Consider the following 12,322-nt stretch of genomic DNA (forward strand, 5'->3'; position numbering starts at 1 on the left):
CTCTAGTTAAGTCACTGAGAGCTTTCCCATTCCCAGCCCATGGGTCAGTTCTCAGTCACAGCCTTTCTTGAGCCATCAGCAGTGTTGAAGATGGTGGATCGCTCCCTCCTCCTTGTTGCACTCCCTTCCCTTGACTTTCAGGACACCATGCTGTCTTGGTTTTCCTCCAACTTCTCAGATACTTCTTAGTCTCCTTTGCCGTTCGGGCCTCTCCCCTGACTTCTCCATGCTGGTGGGGCCTCAGGACTCAGTCCTTGGGGCTCTTCTCTTATTTCCACTCACTCCTCTGGGGGTCTCATGAAGTCTCAAAGTCATCTCTACACCAGTGACTCCCAAATTTATACCTCTAGCCCAGACTTCCCCCTTGAACTTGTGTATCCAACTTCCTGCTCAACATCATCTTCACTAGGATTTCCAATAGACATCTCAATGTGCCCAAAACACTGCTCTTGATCTTTCCCCATGATGAAAAAGTAAGACAAAAGAAAAACCTGCTTCAAAATGTACTCTTTATCAGATGTAGGCAGTATCTCCGTTCTTCTCATCGTTCAGGCCAAAAACCTTGGGGTCATTCTTGATATCTTTTTTTTTTTTCTCAGTCACCATACCCCAATCAGTCATGAAATCATGACGGATCCACCTACAAAATATATCCAGAATTCAACTATTTCTCACTGCTACCCCCGCTGCTACCTCCCCATTCCTTGATCTTGCCAAGAATAACCCCCACACACACCACGGGTAGACATGTGGCTAATTCCCTTTTCTCTTTGTTCAGATGTCACCTTCTCAATAAGACCTACCCTGATCACTCCATTTAATACTGCCAGCTGTATCCTCTCCCTGGCAACCCAATGCCCAAATATCCTTCTCAGCTTCTTCTTTAGCCCATGACACCACCTCCTACCAATATCACATAATTTACTTATTTATTATGTTAATTGTTTGTTGTCTATTTCCCCCTATTAGAATGTCAGCTCCACGAGGGCAAGGGTTTTCACCTGTTTGGCTTGCTACCCTACCCCCATGCACCTAGAATAGTACCTTGCATATAGCAGACCCATTTATGTTTGCTGGCTCCAGTTAAAAAGCTTAAGTATCTTGCCAAAGTTTGGTTACATGGTGATAGGTCTCGCATCTAAACTCTGGAGTCTCTGATGCTAAAGCGCCTGCCCTTAACTATATCTCATTGCAGCCTGGAGCAGTGGTTCTCAGCAGGTGTGCCCCGAACCCTTCCTGAGTGCCACAGTAGTTTTGTGACACTGAGCATACAACCTGTTATGATGAAGACTGTCCTAAAGAACACTGAGTTGAGTAGGTCATGTAACATAGAACAGACTGGAATTCAGTTTGTGTAAGGAGGAGGAGGCATAGGGCAACATCAAATACATGGAACAAATCTTGCAGAAAAGTATCGCCCGGGTCTCCAGAAAGCTTTCACGTTCACTTGTCTCCTGGGTATATAAGTTAGGGTGGTCAGGGCAGGGAACTGTTCCACTTCAAACCATGACCCAAGGTTGACATGTGTTGAGAAGCACATAGATAAACATTATGCCTCCTCAGGCCCCGTGAGGCATTGTTATACCGCAGAAGGGACTGCGTTGTTACTATTACTGACCTGCTTAGTACACTTTTGAAACCCCTTGAAGCATGCTCCCACAAATTCTAGTATTCAGTAGTATACCATAAATTAAAAAAAAAAAGTTGAGAACTCTTGCAATCAGCTAAGTTTCACTGGCTTTGTGTAGGCAGGTCAGGGCAGTGCACTCTTTTCCAGCTTTTATTTTTCAATTAAAAAAACATATGAAAGGGCGCCTGGGTGGCTCAGTTGGTTAAGCGACTGCCTTCGGCTCAGGTCATGATCCTGGAGTCCCGGGATCGAGTCCCACATCGGGCTCCCTGCTCGGCGGGGAGTCTGCTTCTCCCTCTAACCTTCTCTCCTCTCATGTGCGCTCTCTCTCTCTCATTCTCTCTCTCAAATAAAAAAAAAAAAACTAAAAAAACATATGAAAGAAGCAGAAACCACAAGATGGAGTCGAATTCATTTAAGAAGCAAACAACAACAAAACATGGGAGAAATCTCCTGAGTGGGTACTCGTGGTCAGGAGAAAGGAGTCCTGGGCCCAGTAGGCCTGGGTCTAGTCTAAGCTTTGCAACTGAGGCCATGACTTTGGCCTGGTCATTTCTCTTCTCAGGGACTCCGTCTCTTCATCCCTAAAATGAGCGGTGAGGGGAGGGGCAGCCCTTCATGACGGGCATGCTCTCCTCCAGCTTATCCTCCTGGGTGAGCCCGTTACTCTGGGTTGGAGGTAAAGGTGTGGCTGGAAACAAAGTCTTCAAGAGCCTAGGAAGTGTTTCCATTTGTTCTTTATCTCTGCATCTAGGCAGTGCCTTAGCTGCAGAGGGTTGAGTTCATCAAACCCAGCTCCCGACACATTTATCATTGGTACCTGGTTTAATTTATTTATTATTGCCTGTCACCCCCATGCTCCGTTCACATGCTCCCTTCTCCCTCATTGGCAACCTTTCTCTTCTGTTTAAGTACTCCATTTTTGTTTGTATGTGTTCTTACAAAGTGTATATTCTCATTTTCAGTAAATGTCTCTTTAACTTTCTGTAAATGATATGGTTATATATATTATTCTGTCTCTTGCTTTTTTTTTTTTTTTTTTACCCAGCATGGTGTTTTAAAAGCCTATGCATGTTGCTCTATGTACATCGAATCCCCTGGTTCTAATTGCTGAAAACTACTCCAGAGTGTGCCTCCAACCGCATTTTGCCTCTCCACTCTCTTGGTGATGAATGCCAGATTGCTTCCAACTTCCTGTCACCATAAATAATGCTGCAATAAGACGCTTTCCAATTTAGAACAGAATTGTAAGTGCAGGCATGACTAGGAAAGGGACCCCTTCTGAGCTGTGACTAGAATGGCGAAGTGCTCCTGGTAGGGTCTCCTTTGCTCCAACACACTCGAGAGCCTCCGGTGATGGAATGACATCCAAATGTTCAGCTAAGGCAGTGAGCAGAACTGGGGCTCTTGCGGTGCCGAATAGCTATGGGATTAGGTTTTCTTCACTGAATCGACTGGGGGTTTGAATCCATCCATCTAGTTGGTCAGAGATTGTGCCGTCATGCAGACCCTCTACCTCTACCCTTACTCCCAGGAGATGTCCTCCCATGATCCCCCCAAATGACACAGACCATGGTCCTTCACAGCAAGCGGAGCTTTGAGGAGGCCTCCCCATGCTTCTGTTTCCCTCCTCAGCACTTCCTCCTGTTCTCCATCTTATCACTTCTCCCCACACTCTCAGCAGGTTCTATCACCTCCTACTTCGTGGAGAAAATAGTAGCTATCAGATGAGAGCACCCTTGAGTTCCTTGTACCGACTCTGTCCGTCTGCCTGGGGGTCCCAGCCCCCTCCTTCCTTGCTCTAGTGGCTAATTACACCCTGTCCCCCTCAATGTTTGGGTCTCTACACTTCTTCTAGCTACTTCCCATCACCACGTCAAGGTGTTCAAGTCTTTCTGATTTTAAGACTACATGTTAAAAATCTCTCTCAGGGCGGCTGTCCGGCTCAGTTAGGAGAGCTTCCAACTCTTGATCTCGGGGTTGTGAGTTCGAGCCCCACATTGGGTGTTGAGATGACTTAAAATTAAAATCTTTAAAAGATTATGTAAAAAAAAAAATCTCTCTCAACCTCAGTCCCTTCCAGTGACCAACTCCTGCAACTTAGCAACTACATTTATTGAAAGAGCTACATTTGCCCCCATACGCATACAACCTCCTGGATCTCACCAAAGCTCTCTTGTCACTAAATCCAGAACCCACATTTCTCTCCTTATCATATGTCCATTTGCACCAGCACTTGTCACCACTGAGTACTTTGTCTATCATGAACTTCTCTTTCCTTGGCTTGCGTGACATCTAATACTCCTGATTTTCTTCCTACCTCTCTAGTCATTCCTTCGAGGTATCCTTTGCAGGCTGATCCGCTTCTGTCTGCTCCTTGATGTTCCTCATTTCTGGGGCCCTTTGCTCCCCTTAGTCCTCCACATACTATCCCTTCATAATCTCATTCATTCCTACAGTGGCTTGGATTGCCATCCATATTCCCAAATCTTGATCTCCAATCCCTAATTGCTCTCCTCTGCCCCAGACCTACAGGTCACCTCCCTTCCAGATGTCTGCAGCTCAAAACCAGATGTCCAAGACTGAATTTATCATCTTTCTCACCAACCGCCCCCTTCGATCACCTCCACTATTATTATCTTAGTGAGTGAAGGGCATCATCAGCCATTTGATTTCCCAAGCCAGGGAAACTCATAGCACTGTATATATTCCGATCATTACAAAAATTTTAAATTACAAAAGCTACAAATGCTTGTTATAAAAATGAAAACAATACATGAGTATTTAAACTAAAAACTGAAAGCCCCCACCAGTCACTCTCCCCAGAGGTAAGCCACTGTTGACAAGGAAGGTAGCATTTCACGCACACAATTTTGTTTGTACACACACTTTATTATACTATATGTACTGTTTGGCAACTTGCTTTCTAGAATAAAAATATATTGTGGATATCTTTACCGTTTTAATCATATTGATATAACTTATTCTTTTTATCAGCTGCATATCATCCCATATGACATATAGGCCATGTTTATTTATGTATTAGGATATCGCCGGACTTTAGTTTATTCCCAGTTTTCACTATTCCAAGGTTTCAGTAAATAACTTTGCCCACGGACAAAAATAGGTAAAGGGGATTAAGACGTACAAACTTCCAGTTGTAGAATAAGTCACAGAGACGAAAAGTACAGCAGAGGGAATATTACAATAATATTGTAATAACATTGCTTAATGACAGATGGGGAGTACACTTACCATGGTGAGCACTGAATAATATAATATGTAGAATTATTAAATCACTATGTTGCACACCTGAAACTCATATAACATTGTATGTTAATTATATTCAATTAAAAAATAAAAAGGTGAACATTAGAAAAAGAAATAAAACTGAAAAAAAAAAAAACTTTGTCCACATATCTTTGTATTCCTGTGCTGGGTAGGATGTTGGAAATGGGATTTCTGGGGTGAGTATACGTACATACACATTTGGACAGATACTGCAAATGTGCCTTCAAAAAAAGTGTGCGGCTTTTTTCCTTCCACTTTTCAACTGAGACACAGCATACACACAGTAATGCATAAAGTGCACTATTTCAAGTGTGCAGCTGGATGAACTCTTATAGGAATATATTATCTGTGTAACCGCCATGTAGACCAAGATCTACACCATTTCTAGCACCCCAGAAGTTCCCTCTTGCACCTTCCCAGCACGTCCCCCTGCCCCAGAGATCACCACGATTGTGACTTCTAGAATCATCGGTTATTTTTGCCTTTGTAAATAAAATCATGCACTGTATACCCTTTTGTGACTGGCTTCTGTGACTCAACATATTGTTTATATTTATCTATGTGGTTACCCATATCCAGAGTTCATTTTTTTGTTACTGTTACATAGTATTCCATTGTACAAGCAGCCCACCGTCTTCCGTTCACCTGTTGGTGAGCAATGTCAGTTGTTTGCACTTTCCTGGCTGTTATGAATAAAGTGGCTGTGAACCTTTGTGTGCTAGTCTTTTTGCGGACATATGTTTGCATTTTTCTAGGAGTGGGACGGCCGGGTCACAGAGTATGTTTAACTCTTTATTAGAAGCTACAAAACAGTTTTCCAAAGAGGCCATACCTGTTTGTCCTCTCATCAGCTGTGTAAATTGGAACCCTCAGTTGTAGCGGATGAGAGTAGCACACACTGGATTGTGATTGCGTGCTTCACTTTCCGTCTCCCCAGACGATTAGAGGAACTGTATCTGTCTTGTCTGGTTCCTCAATCAGAGTGGATGCTCAATAAGTATTTGTGGAATTAGATTCATAATTAAGGGGCTACTGTGTATGATCCCTAAAGGTCCATATCACGCAATTTGAGGAGTTAACATATGTTACTGTGGACAGATTGTTACGGGTGTGGATGTTTTTTACCCCAAGGATGGTCCCAGTTTGTTATGGGTTGAACTGTGGCTTAGTCATTGTTCTATTTTCCATGGCATAGAACTGGGCACAGAGGAAATGCCTATAACGCCCAGCATGCTGCACTTGGTTAGATAATGGGTAGAAAGAACTTCAGACCTGCCTCAAACCTTTACTTGCTCTCATTTCTAGACTCAGGTCAAAAGGAGGCAGAGAGGGATCCTCTTCTACCACTCATTAGCTACATAGCTACTGGCCCCAATACTAGGACATAATTCTCCCAACCTCAGGTCCACAACCTGATTTCTGTTTTTATCCACAGGTACAAGGCTATGTATTGCAGCATTTACTTGAAAGAGAAGTTTGGAAACTGTCATTAGGGAATCTGCTTAAAAAGTTATGGTATAGCCATACCATGGAGTACAATGCAGCCTTTAGAAAAAAAGGAAGCTCTTTGTGTCCTGTTGTATTGTTAAATGTGATGCAACAAAAACAATAACAAAAAAGTCAAGGTGCAGAAGAGTATGTCTATTACACTACCATCTGAGGACTTTCTGGATGGAAGACAGCTAGAGTCTGCTGTCAGTCTTCACAACCTCATATCTTCGGTCCATGAAAGACCCAGATGATGCTGGCTGGGGCAGTCTGACCCACCACAGAGTATCCCCCTCCATCTCTACCCCTGAAAGGGCCAGTGTCTGAAGATTGGATGGAGCCTGTTACACTAGGTCTTCGTTCTTCCCCTGTAACTGCCTCTAAAGTGCGCCATTCCTCTGGGAATTTGTGGGCTGAGGATTTTTTTTTTTAATCTTTCTTGCATGAACTAGGCCTTCATCAAAATTCACCACAACTCAGATTCACTTCCATTTCTAGTCCCCTTGCTGCCCACAACCAAGCATGATGGATGAGCTGACTAACATTTTGAAGGGAAAAACTATCATCTATCTATCATCTATCTATCTATCTATCTACCTATCTATCCATCCACCCTTACATCTATCCAACCATCCATCCATCTAACCATCTATCCAGCATGTCCCTATATGAGTGCCTTCACCCTGTTAATGTAACGTATCCTTCAGTCTTGCCTCCCCCCACATCTAAGTGCTATGGGATGTAAGCAAAAATTCTCAACCTTGTTTCTGTGATGAATACTAGGTTAACATAAGAAAAATCTTGGAAACTTGGGAATTTGCCAGTTCCAACTTTTTGGTTAATTTACATAATCATTTGCATAGGACTGCATATGTTAAGGAAACATCTGTAGTTTTCTTATATATTTAGATGAGATGAATTTTTTTCAATATTTGAAGTTACCACTTACTCATGTCTTCTGGTTCTTTTTTTTATACTCACACCAGAGTCTTCCAATGCAGGCCCTGAGTGCCATATGCCTCCCCCTTTTCTACGAACCTCACTTTGTTACTATCCTGCCAATAGTATGGTGAGCTGGAGAATGTAAGCTGTACTCCTTCTCACTTCCTTCCCAGACAACCCAGCCCTCCCTAATCAGAGCTGAAGGGTCCTAGAAGTTGGGTTCAAAATATATTTTCAGATATGTGGGGGGACTTTTAGAAAGCAGTACGGTGAAGCAGCTTCACAGAAGAATACAATGAGTTGTTTTTTTAAAAAATTTTTATTTATTTATTTATTTGAAGGGGGGGCAGAGGGAGAGGGAGAAGCAGACTCCCCACTGAGCAGAGTCCAACGCGGAACTCTGGGATCCCAGGACCCTGCAATCACGACCTGAGCCGAAGGCAGACGCCTAACCAACTGAGCCTTCCAGGCACTCCAAGAATATAATGAGTTGTAAAGTCTTCTGGAGAGATGGGGCAACACCATAGACCACCAAGCTCGTTTTCATATATCGATTTTCCTCAGAGCAAGGTCAACCTGTGTACCCAAGATCTCTTAAAATCACCGTTTATAACAGCACTCTTCTCCATCATCCTGGGATGCTTATTTTGAACTCTTCAGCTTTCTCAACATGTCCTGATATACCCTAGCCTTTAAAAAACAAGTGAATACATGAATGAGATGTGTGTGGGGGGAACTCCTCTTCCAAGCATGGTTGCACTCTCATCGAAGAAGTATGTTACTGAATGAGCAATTCATTCAACCAAAATACATTCAGTCCTGTATTGTGTGTAGTGGGCAAATGGGGGATTTTCCGCCACCTACTTGTCCATTCTTAACAGCACCCTCATTTCTTTTTGCAGAATGACTTCTCCCCCACTGTGGGTGTTCTTGGTGGGATGATAAATCCAAGCTCCTGTCCTACCACTACCAAAACCAGAAGGCTCCCTGAAGGTTTCTTCTGCCATATCCCTCATCCCACTGCTTAGTGCAGCACAAAATGTAAGCTCAGCTGATCAGAAGCAGTCTTGTGAGACTCTGAATCTTAAGCTGACAACATGAGGATAGAAGAAATTAGTCTTTATTTTTCCCAGGATTGATGCCCTTACAAGATGTTTCCTGGCTAGGAAGCGACGCCTATGGTTCCTGATCTGCAGACCTCTTTTTTTTTCAAGCCCTATTCTTTAACCTTCCCATAAATTATTTGAGTTCCCCAAGCCCATTCCACCAATTCCCTTTCCCTTGGGTAACCAGAACTGACAATGTTGTCAATTTAAAGACAATAAATAAGAGCCTCAACTGAAACAGTGTGTCAGGCACTGGCTGTAGAGCAATTGACAAGACAGACAAGGGTTCTGCCCTCATGGGGCTCACATATGGTGGGTAACATAGGTTTACTTAGCATTAAGATAAGAAACCCTAGATAAGGAAGTCAGCCATTGCTTTCCTATACTCTGCATTATAGACCATTCATTCATCCATGTGTATGATGAATATGTACGGAGGGCCTATGAGGTGCCAGACATTATAAGAATGAATTGAATCCATCTCATTCTCTAATCAACAGAAGTATAACTAGGTCCTTTCTCCATTGCTCCAGACTCATCATGTCCCCTAAATGCTTGAGGGTCAGAACCAGAAAGACATCTATTAACGATAGGCCTGAGCTGTCAAGAGACGAGCCTTACCTCCTCTTACCCTGTGTTTCTGGGTTCAGGGGGAGGCAGACCATCACAGAGGGTCACCGTCACCTTTGGGACTTCTGACAAAACAAGTAAAGATTCAGGTACTAGGCAGGAGCTTCTTCAAACTTGGTCCAGATAAAGTGTAGTACTGTTCAGTGTTTTCAAGCTTGCCCGCAGGGTGCCTAAGACACAGCAGAGAATCAGAAGGCAGAGCCCATGCCTTGCAGCTCCAAAGGGGCTTTGTGAATTTTCTGACGTGTACTTCATACAGAACATTTGCCTGTGCTATTGAGAAATGAAATCCTGCCTTACTGAAGCTGTCCCCCTCCAAACCTAGAATACCCCACCTTCAGCTTGACTAAAAACTGCATCATTTACTGCCTGTGAAGCACTACTCTTCCACCATATCCTCGCTGCTTCAATCATTGACTCTTCTAGTGTGTGTATCTGGTCTCCTCAAGTGGACAGTAAGCTGTTGGAGGTAGTGACCTACGGATGACACATTTGAATCTTTCTCTCCGTGTCATGGCTCAATGAATACTTGGGGGTGGATTGTTGACTGAAAGCAGGACAAAGATTCTAGGGTCTCTTCCATAATCATGTGGGCCTGCCTTCACACAAGTGTCAGCCATTTTGGGGACACAGGAAGAGCAAACCAAAGGATGCCTGAAAGATGTTTAATCTTTCCTATAATTTCAAATTGTTGTCTAATTTGTGGAAAACCCCTGTTTTACTAATTAGTAGGAGGAGTCATGACAGGAATCATGAACTTTTCTATAAAATGTTTCTGTTCTTGACAGCATGTCAGGTCATTAGAGACGGCTGTACATTCATCGCTCCAGCAGGAGCAGGACAGTCATGGGCATTTGCACAGCCAAAATGACCCCCCAAGTCAAAGCATCTGCAGAATGTATATATTTGTAGATTTGCTAATTATACCCAAGTCCTGTCCCTAAATTTGTTTTTTGAATGAAGGTGACAATATTGTTAGTTCTAAGACATTTTCCAACATTCAAGACACAGTTTGTTCATTCTGTTAGTCCTCTCACACATACACACACACACACACACACACACACGCACGCACACACGCATGCATGCACACACACTCACACACGCACCTTCCCCTACAAAAAAAAAAGTACACGGACAGACCTATGGAGTACGATGGTTGTGGGATTACCTCAAGAGCAAAATTTCGTAGGCAAGGGGATGGACTCTGAGGCAGGTGTCTGGGGGCCTAAGGGCCTGCCTACGTTTTTTATATTACCTCAAATGGTAGAGGGGGCCAAGGGGGTTCTATGAGCTTCATACCAGTGACTGGCACCAGTGCTCCGGTCCATTTAGTAGTCAGCATTAACTCTTGCTTACAGGATCCAAGGTGGTAACTTTAATGGGGCAAATACGGTCGGTGGGCTACAAGGCGATCAAGGTAAGAGGGTTAGTGGGTTATAAAGAGAAAGGGGTTACGATGTACTGTGTTTCACTGTGCTTGAAAATGCGTAGCCTTCGTGTAAGTCTCACTTGAACTCTATAACGAATGTACTATTACTGTTATTTCCCTGGGTCTCAACTGTAAGAAGTGACAAAGCTGGGATTTGAAGCCAGCTCTTTCTCACTGGAAAGGCCCAATCCCCCATTTATTGCCTAAAGAGCAATATATTCTCTCAGTAAAATATTCGAAAGATATCAAGAGGCATAGGGCAAAACGTCAGTCTCCCTTCTTCCCAGATACCCAGTTCCCCTTCCTGAAGGCCACCACTGATACCGGTTGCTTGTGTATCCTTCCAAAGTGTTTATCTCTTTATTCTTTGCTACCCAAGGCCATATGTGAGCAACCTGCCTGGCTGGGAAGGCTCAGTAGCAATATTTGGGAGAGGATTAAGAAGGCCGCACAGCATCAAGCTTAGCCACAGAGCAAAAAGCAGGCAGAATTCATGCTCCGCGCTCACTCTGTTGCCTCTGGGTGGCTCTTTTTCACCTCTGCCCCAGCACTCCCCCGCTCACCCTGACTTGTCCTTTCCTCCATAGAGAGAACCACCAGCCTCAAGCAGCAACTGCTCCTTACATTCCTCAGAACCCTGCTCACTGTCCCCTCAGGGGCCGTCTTGGCTGAGAAATCCATCCCCACTAAGGAGATCACTGGTGTCTCTGGATTGATGAGCCACCCTCTTCACAAAACATGTTTACATGTCAACAAGGGGATTCAATCAAAGAGTGACTTGAATAATGGGGATTTCAGATGCTTTGTCATGACAGGCCAACAGGATATTTTTTCCCAAAAGGTATGACCTTGTGACTCTTCCTACTTCCCCTGTGGGTGTCAAGCCAACAGGGGATCCAAAAACTTTGGCCACCTGAAATTATTTCATTCCCAGTGCAGTTAAGGACCCTGGATCTTGATTCTTTTCTTTCAGGATAGGACACTTAGAGTTTCTGAAACAAAATCTCCAGTGCTGTAGACATGTGTTCCCGAATATACCATAACTGTAGGCTCAAATCTTACCTAGAAAAAGAAAGAAACAGCTATAACAATGAATAGGAGAATTATTCTGACTTTAATATCCACTAAATGCTCTTTCATTCTGCTCCTTCCAAAATAATATTTAGAATAAAAGTCGGAGCAGATGGCTTCACAAACTCAACATTTTCCCTAATCTGGGGCTGGGGGGAGGTGGGTATCTCTGCTGGGAATTAGTCAAGAAATCTTTGTGAGTGGAATTCATTTTGACTTCCACAGGTAATATTCTTCCCACATAATTAGGCACAACTTCACAACTCAAGGGAGAGAAACAGTAGGGATCTTCATCAAAGTCACCTGCATTAAAGAAAAAAAAGAACATTTTCAGCCGTGGCATCGGGGACTTCGCAGATAGTAGAAGCATCAGACATTTTTTTTTTACCACATGAAGGAGCGAGTAGAGGAATTAGAGGGGAAGTAAATGTGGTGGGGCTTTCCTTGGATAGTTTATACAGATCCAGGGTAAATCCATTCATCCCAACAGCACTGTTTGGGCCATTACAAGTGCATATGTTCTTCCCGCATTGTGAATAACGGGCTGTATTATTCATAGTAACCTTAACCTAGGGGAGGATATTCCTGGACAAACCTTGAAGGCCTTCAGGAAGGGACAACACAAACTGGTAACACACACATACCTACAGCCCCTGTGAATTTGATATTCTTGCTTGGAAGCCTTTGCTGTTTCTCAAGCCCGAGAGTGCCCAGTGGTACAGAAGGCATGGC

At 43.6% G+C, this 12,322-nt stretch overlaps 1 protein-coding gene across 1 annotated transcript in view; it reads right to left on the minus strand.

The window, feature by feature from the left end:
* Nucleotides 1–11,708: 11,708 nt before the first annotated feature.
* ADGRG4 (adhesion G protein-coupled receptor G4) overlaps nucleotides 11,709–12,322 on the minus strand; it is a 118,527-nt gene continuing 117,913 nt past the window's right edge. Inside the window, 1 exon segment of the mRNA XM_028094135.2 lies at nucleotides 11,709–11,893. Coding sequence (XP_027949936.1) covers nucleotides 11,709–11,893 — 185 coding nt within the window.

This window comes from Eumetopias jubatus, unplaced genomic scaffold (assembly GCF_037043125.1).
Source record: "Eumetopias jubatus isolate StellerSeaLion01/CBP00866 unplaced genomic scaffold, mEumJub1_p1.0 scaffold_11, whole genome shotgun sequence".
NCBI classification, from domain to species: Eukaryota; Metazoa; Chordata; class Mammalia; order Carnivora; family Otariidae; genus Eumetopias; species Eumetopias jubatus.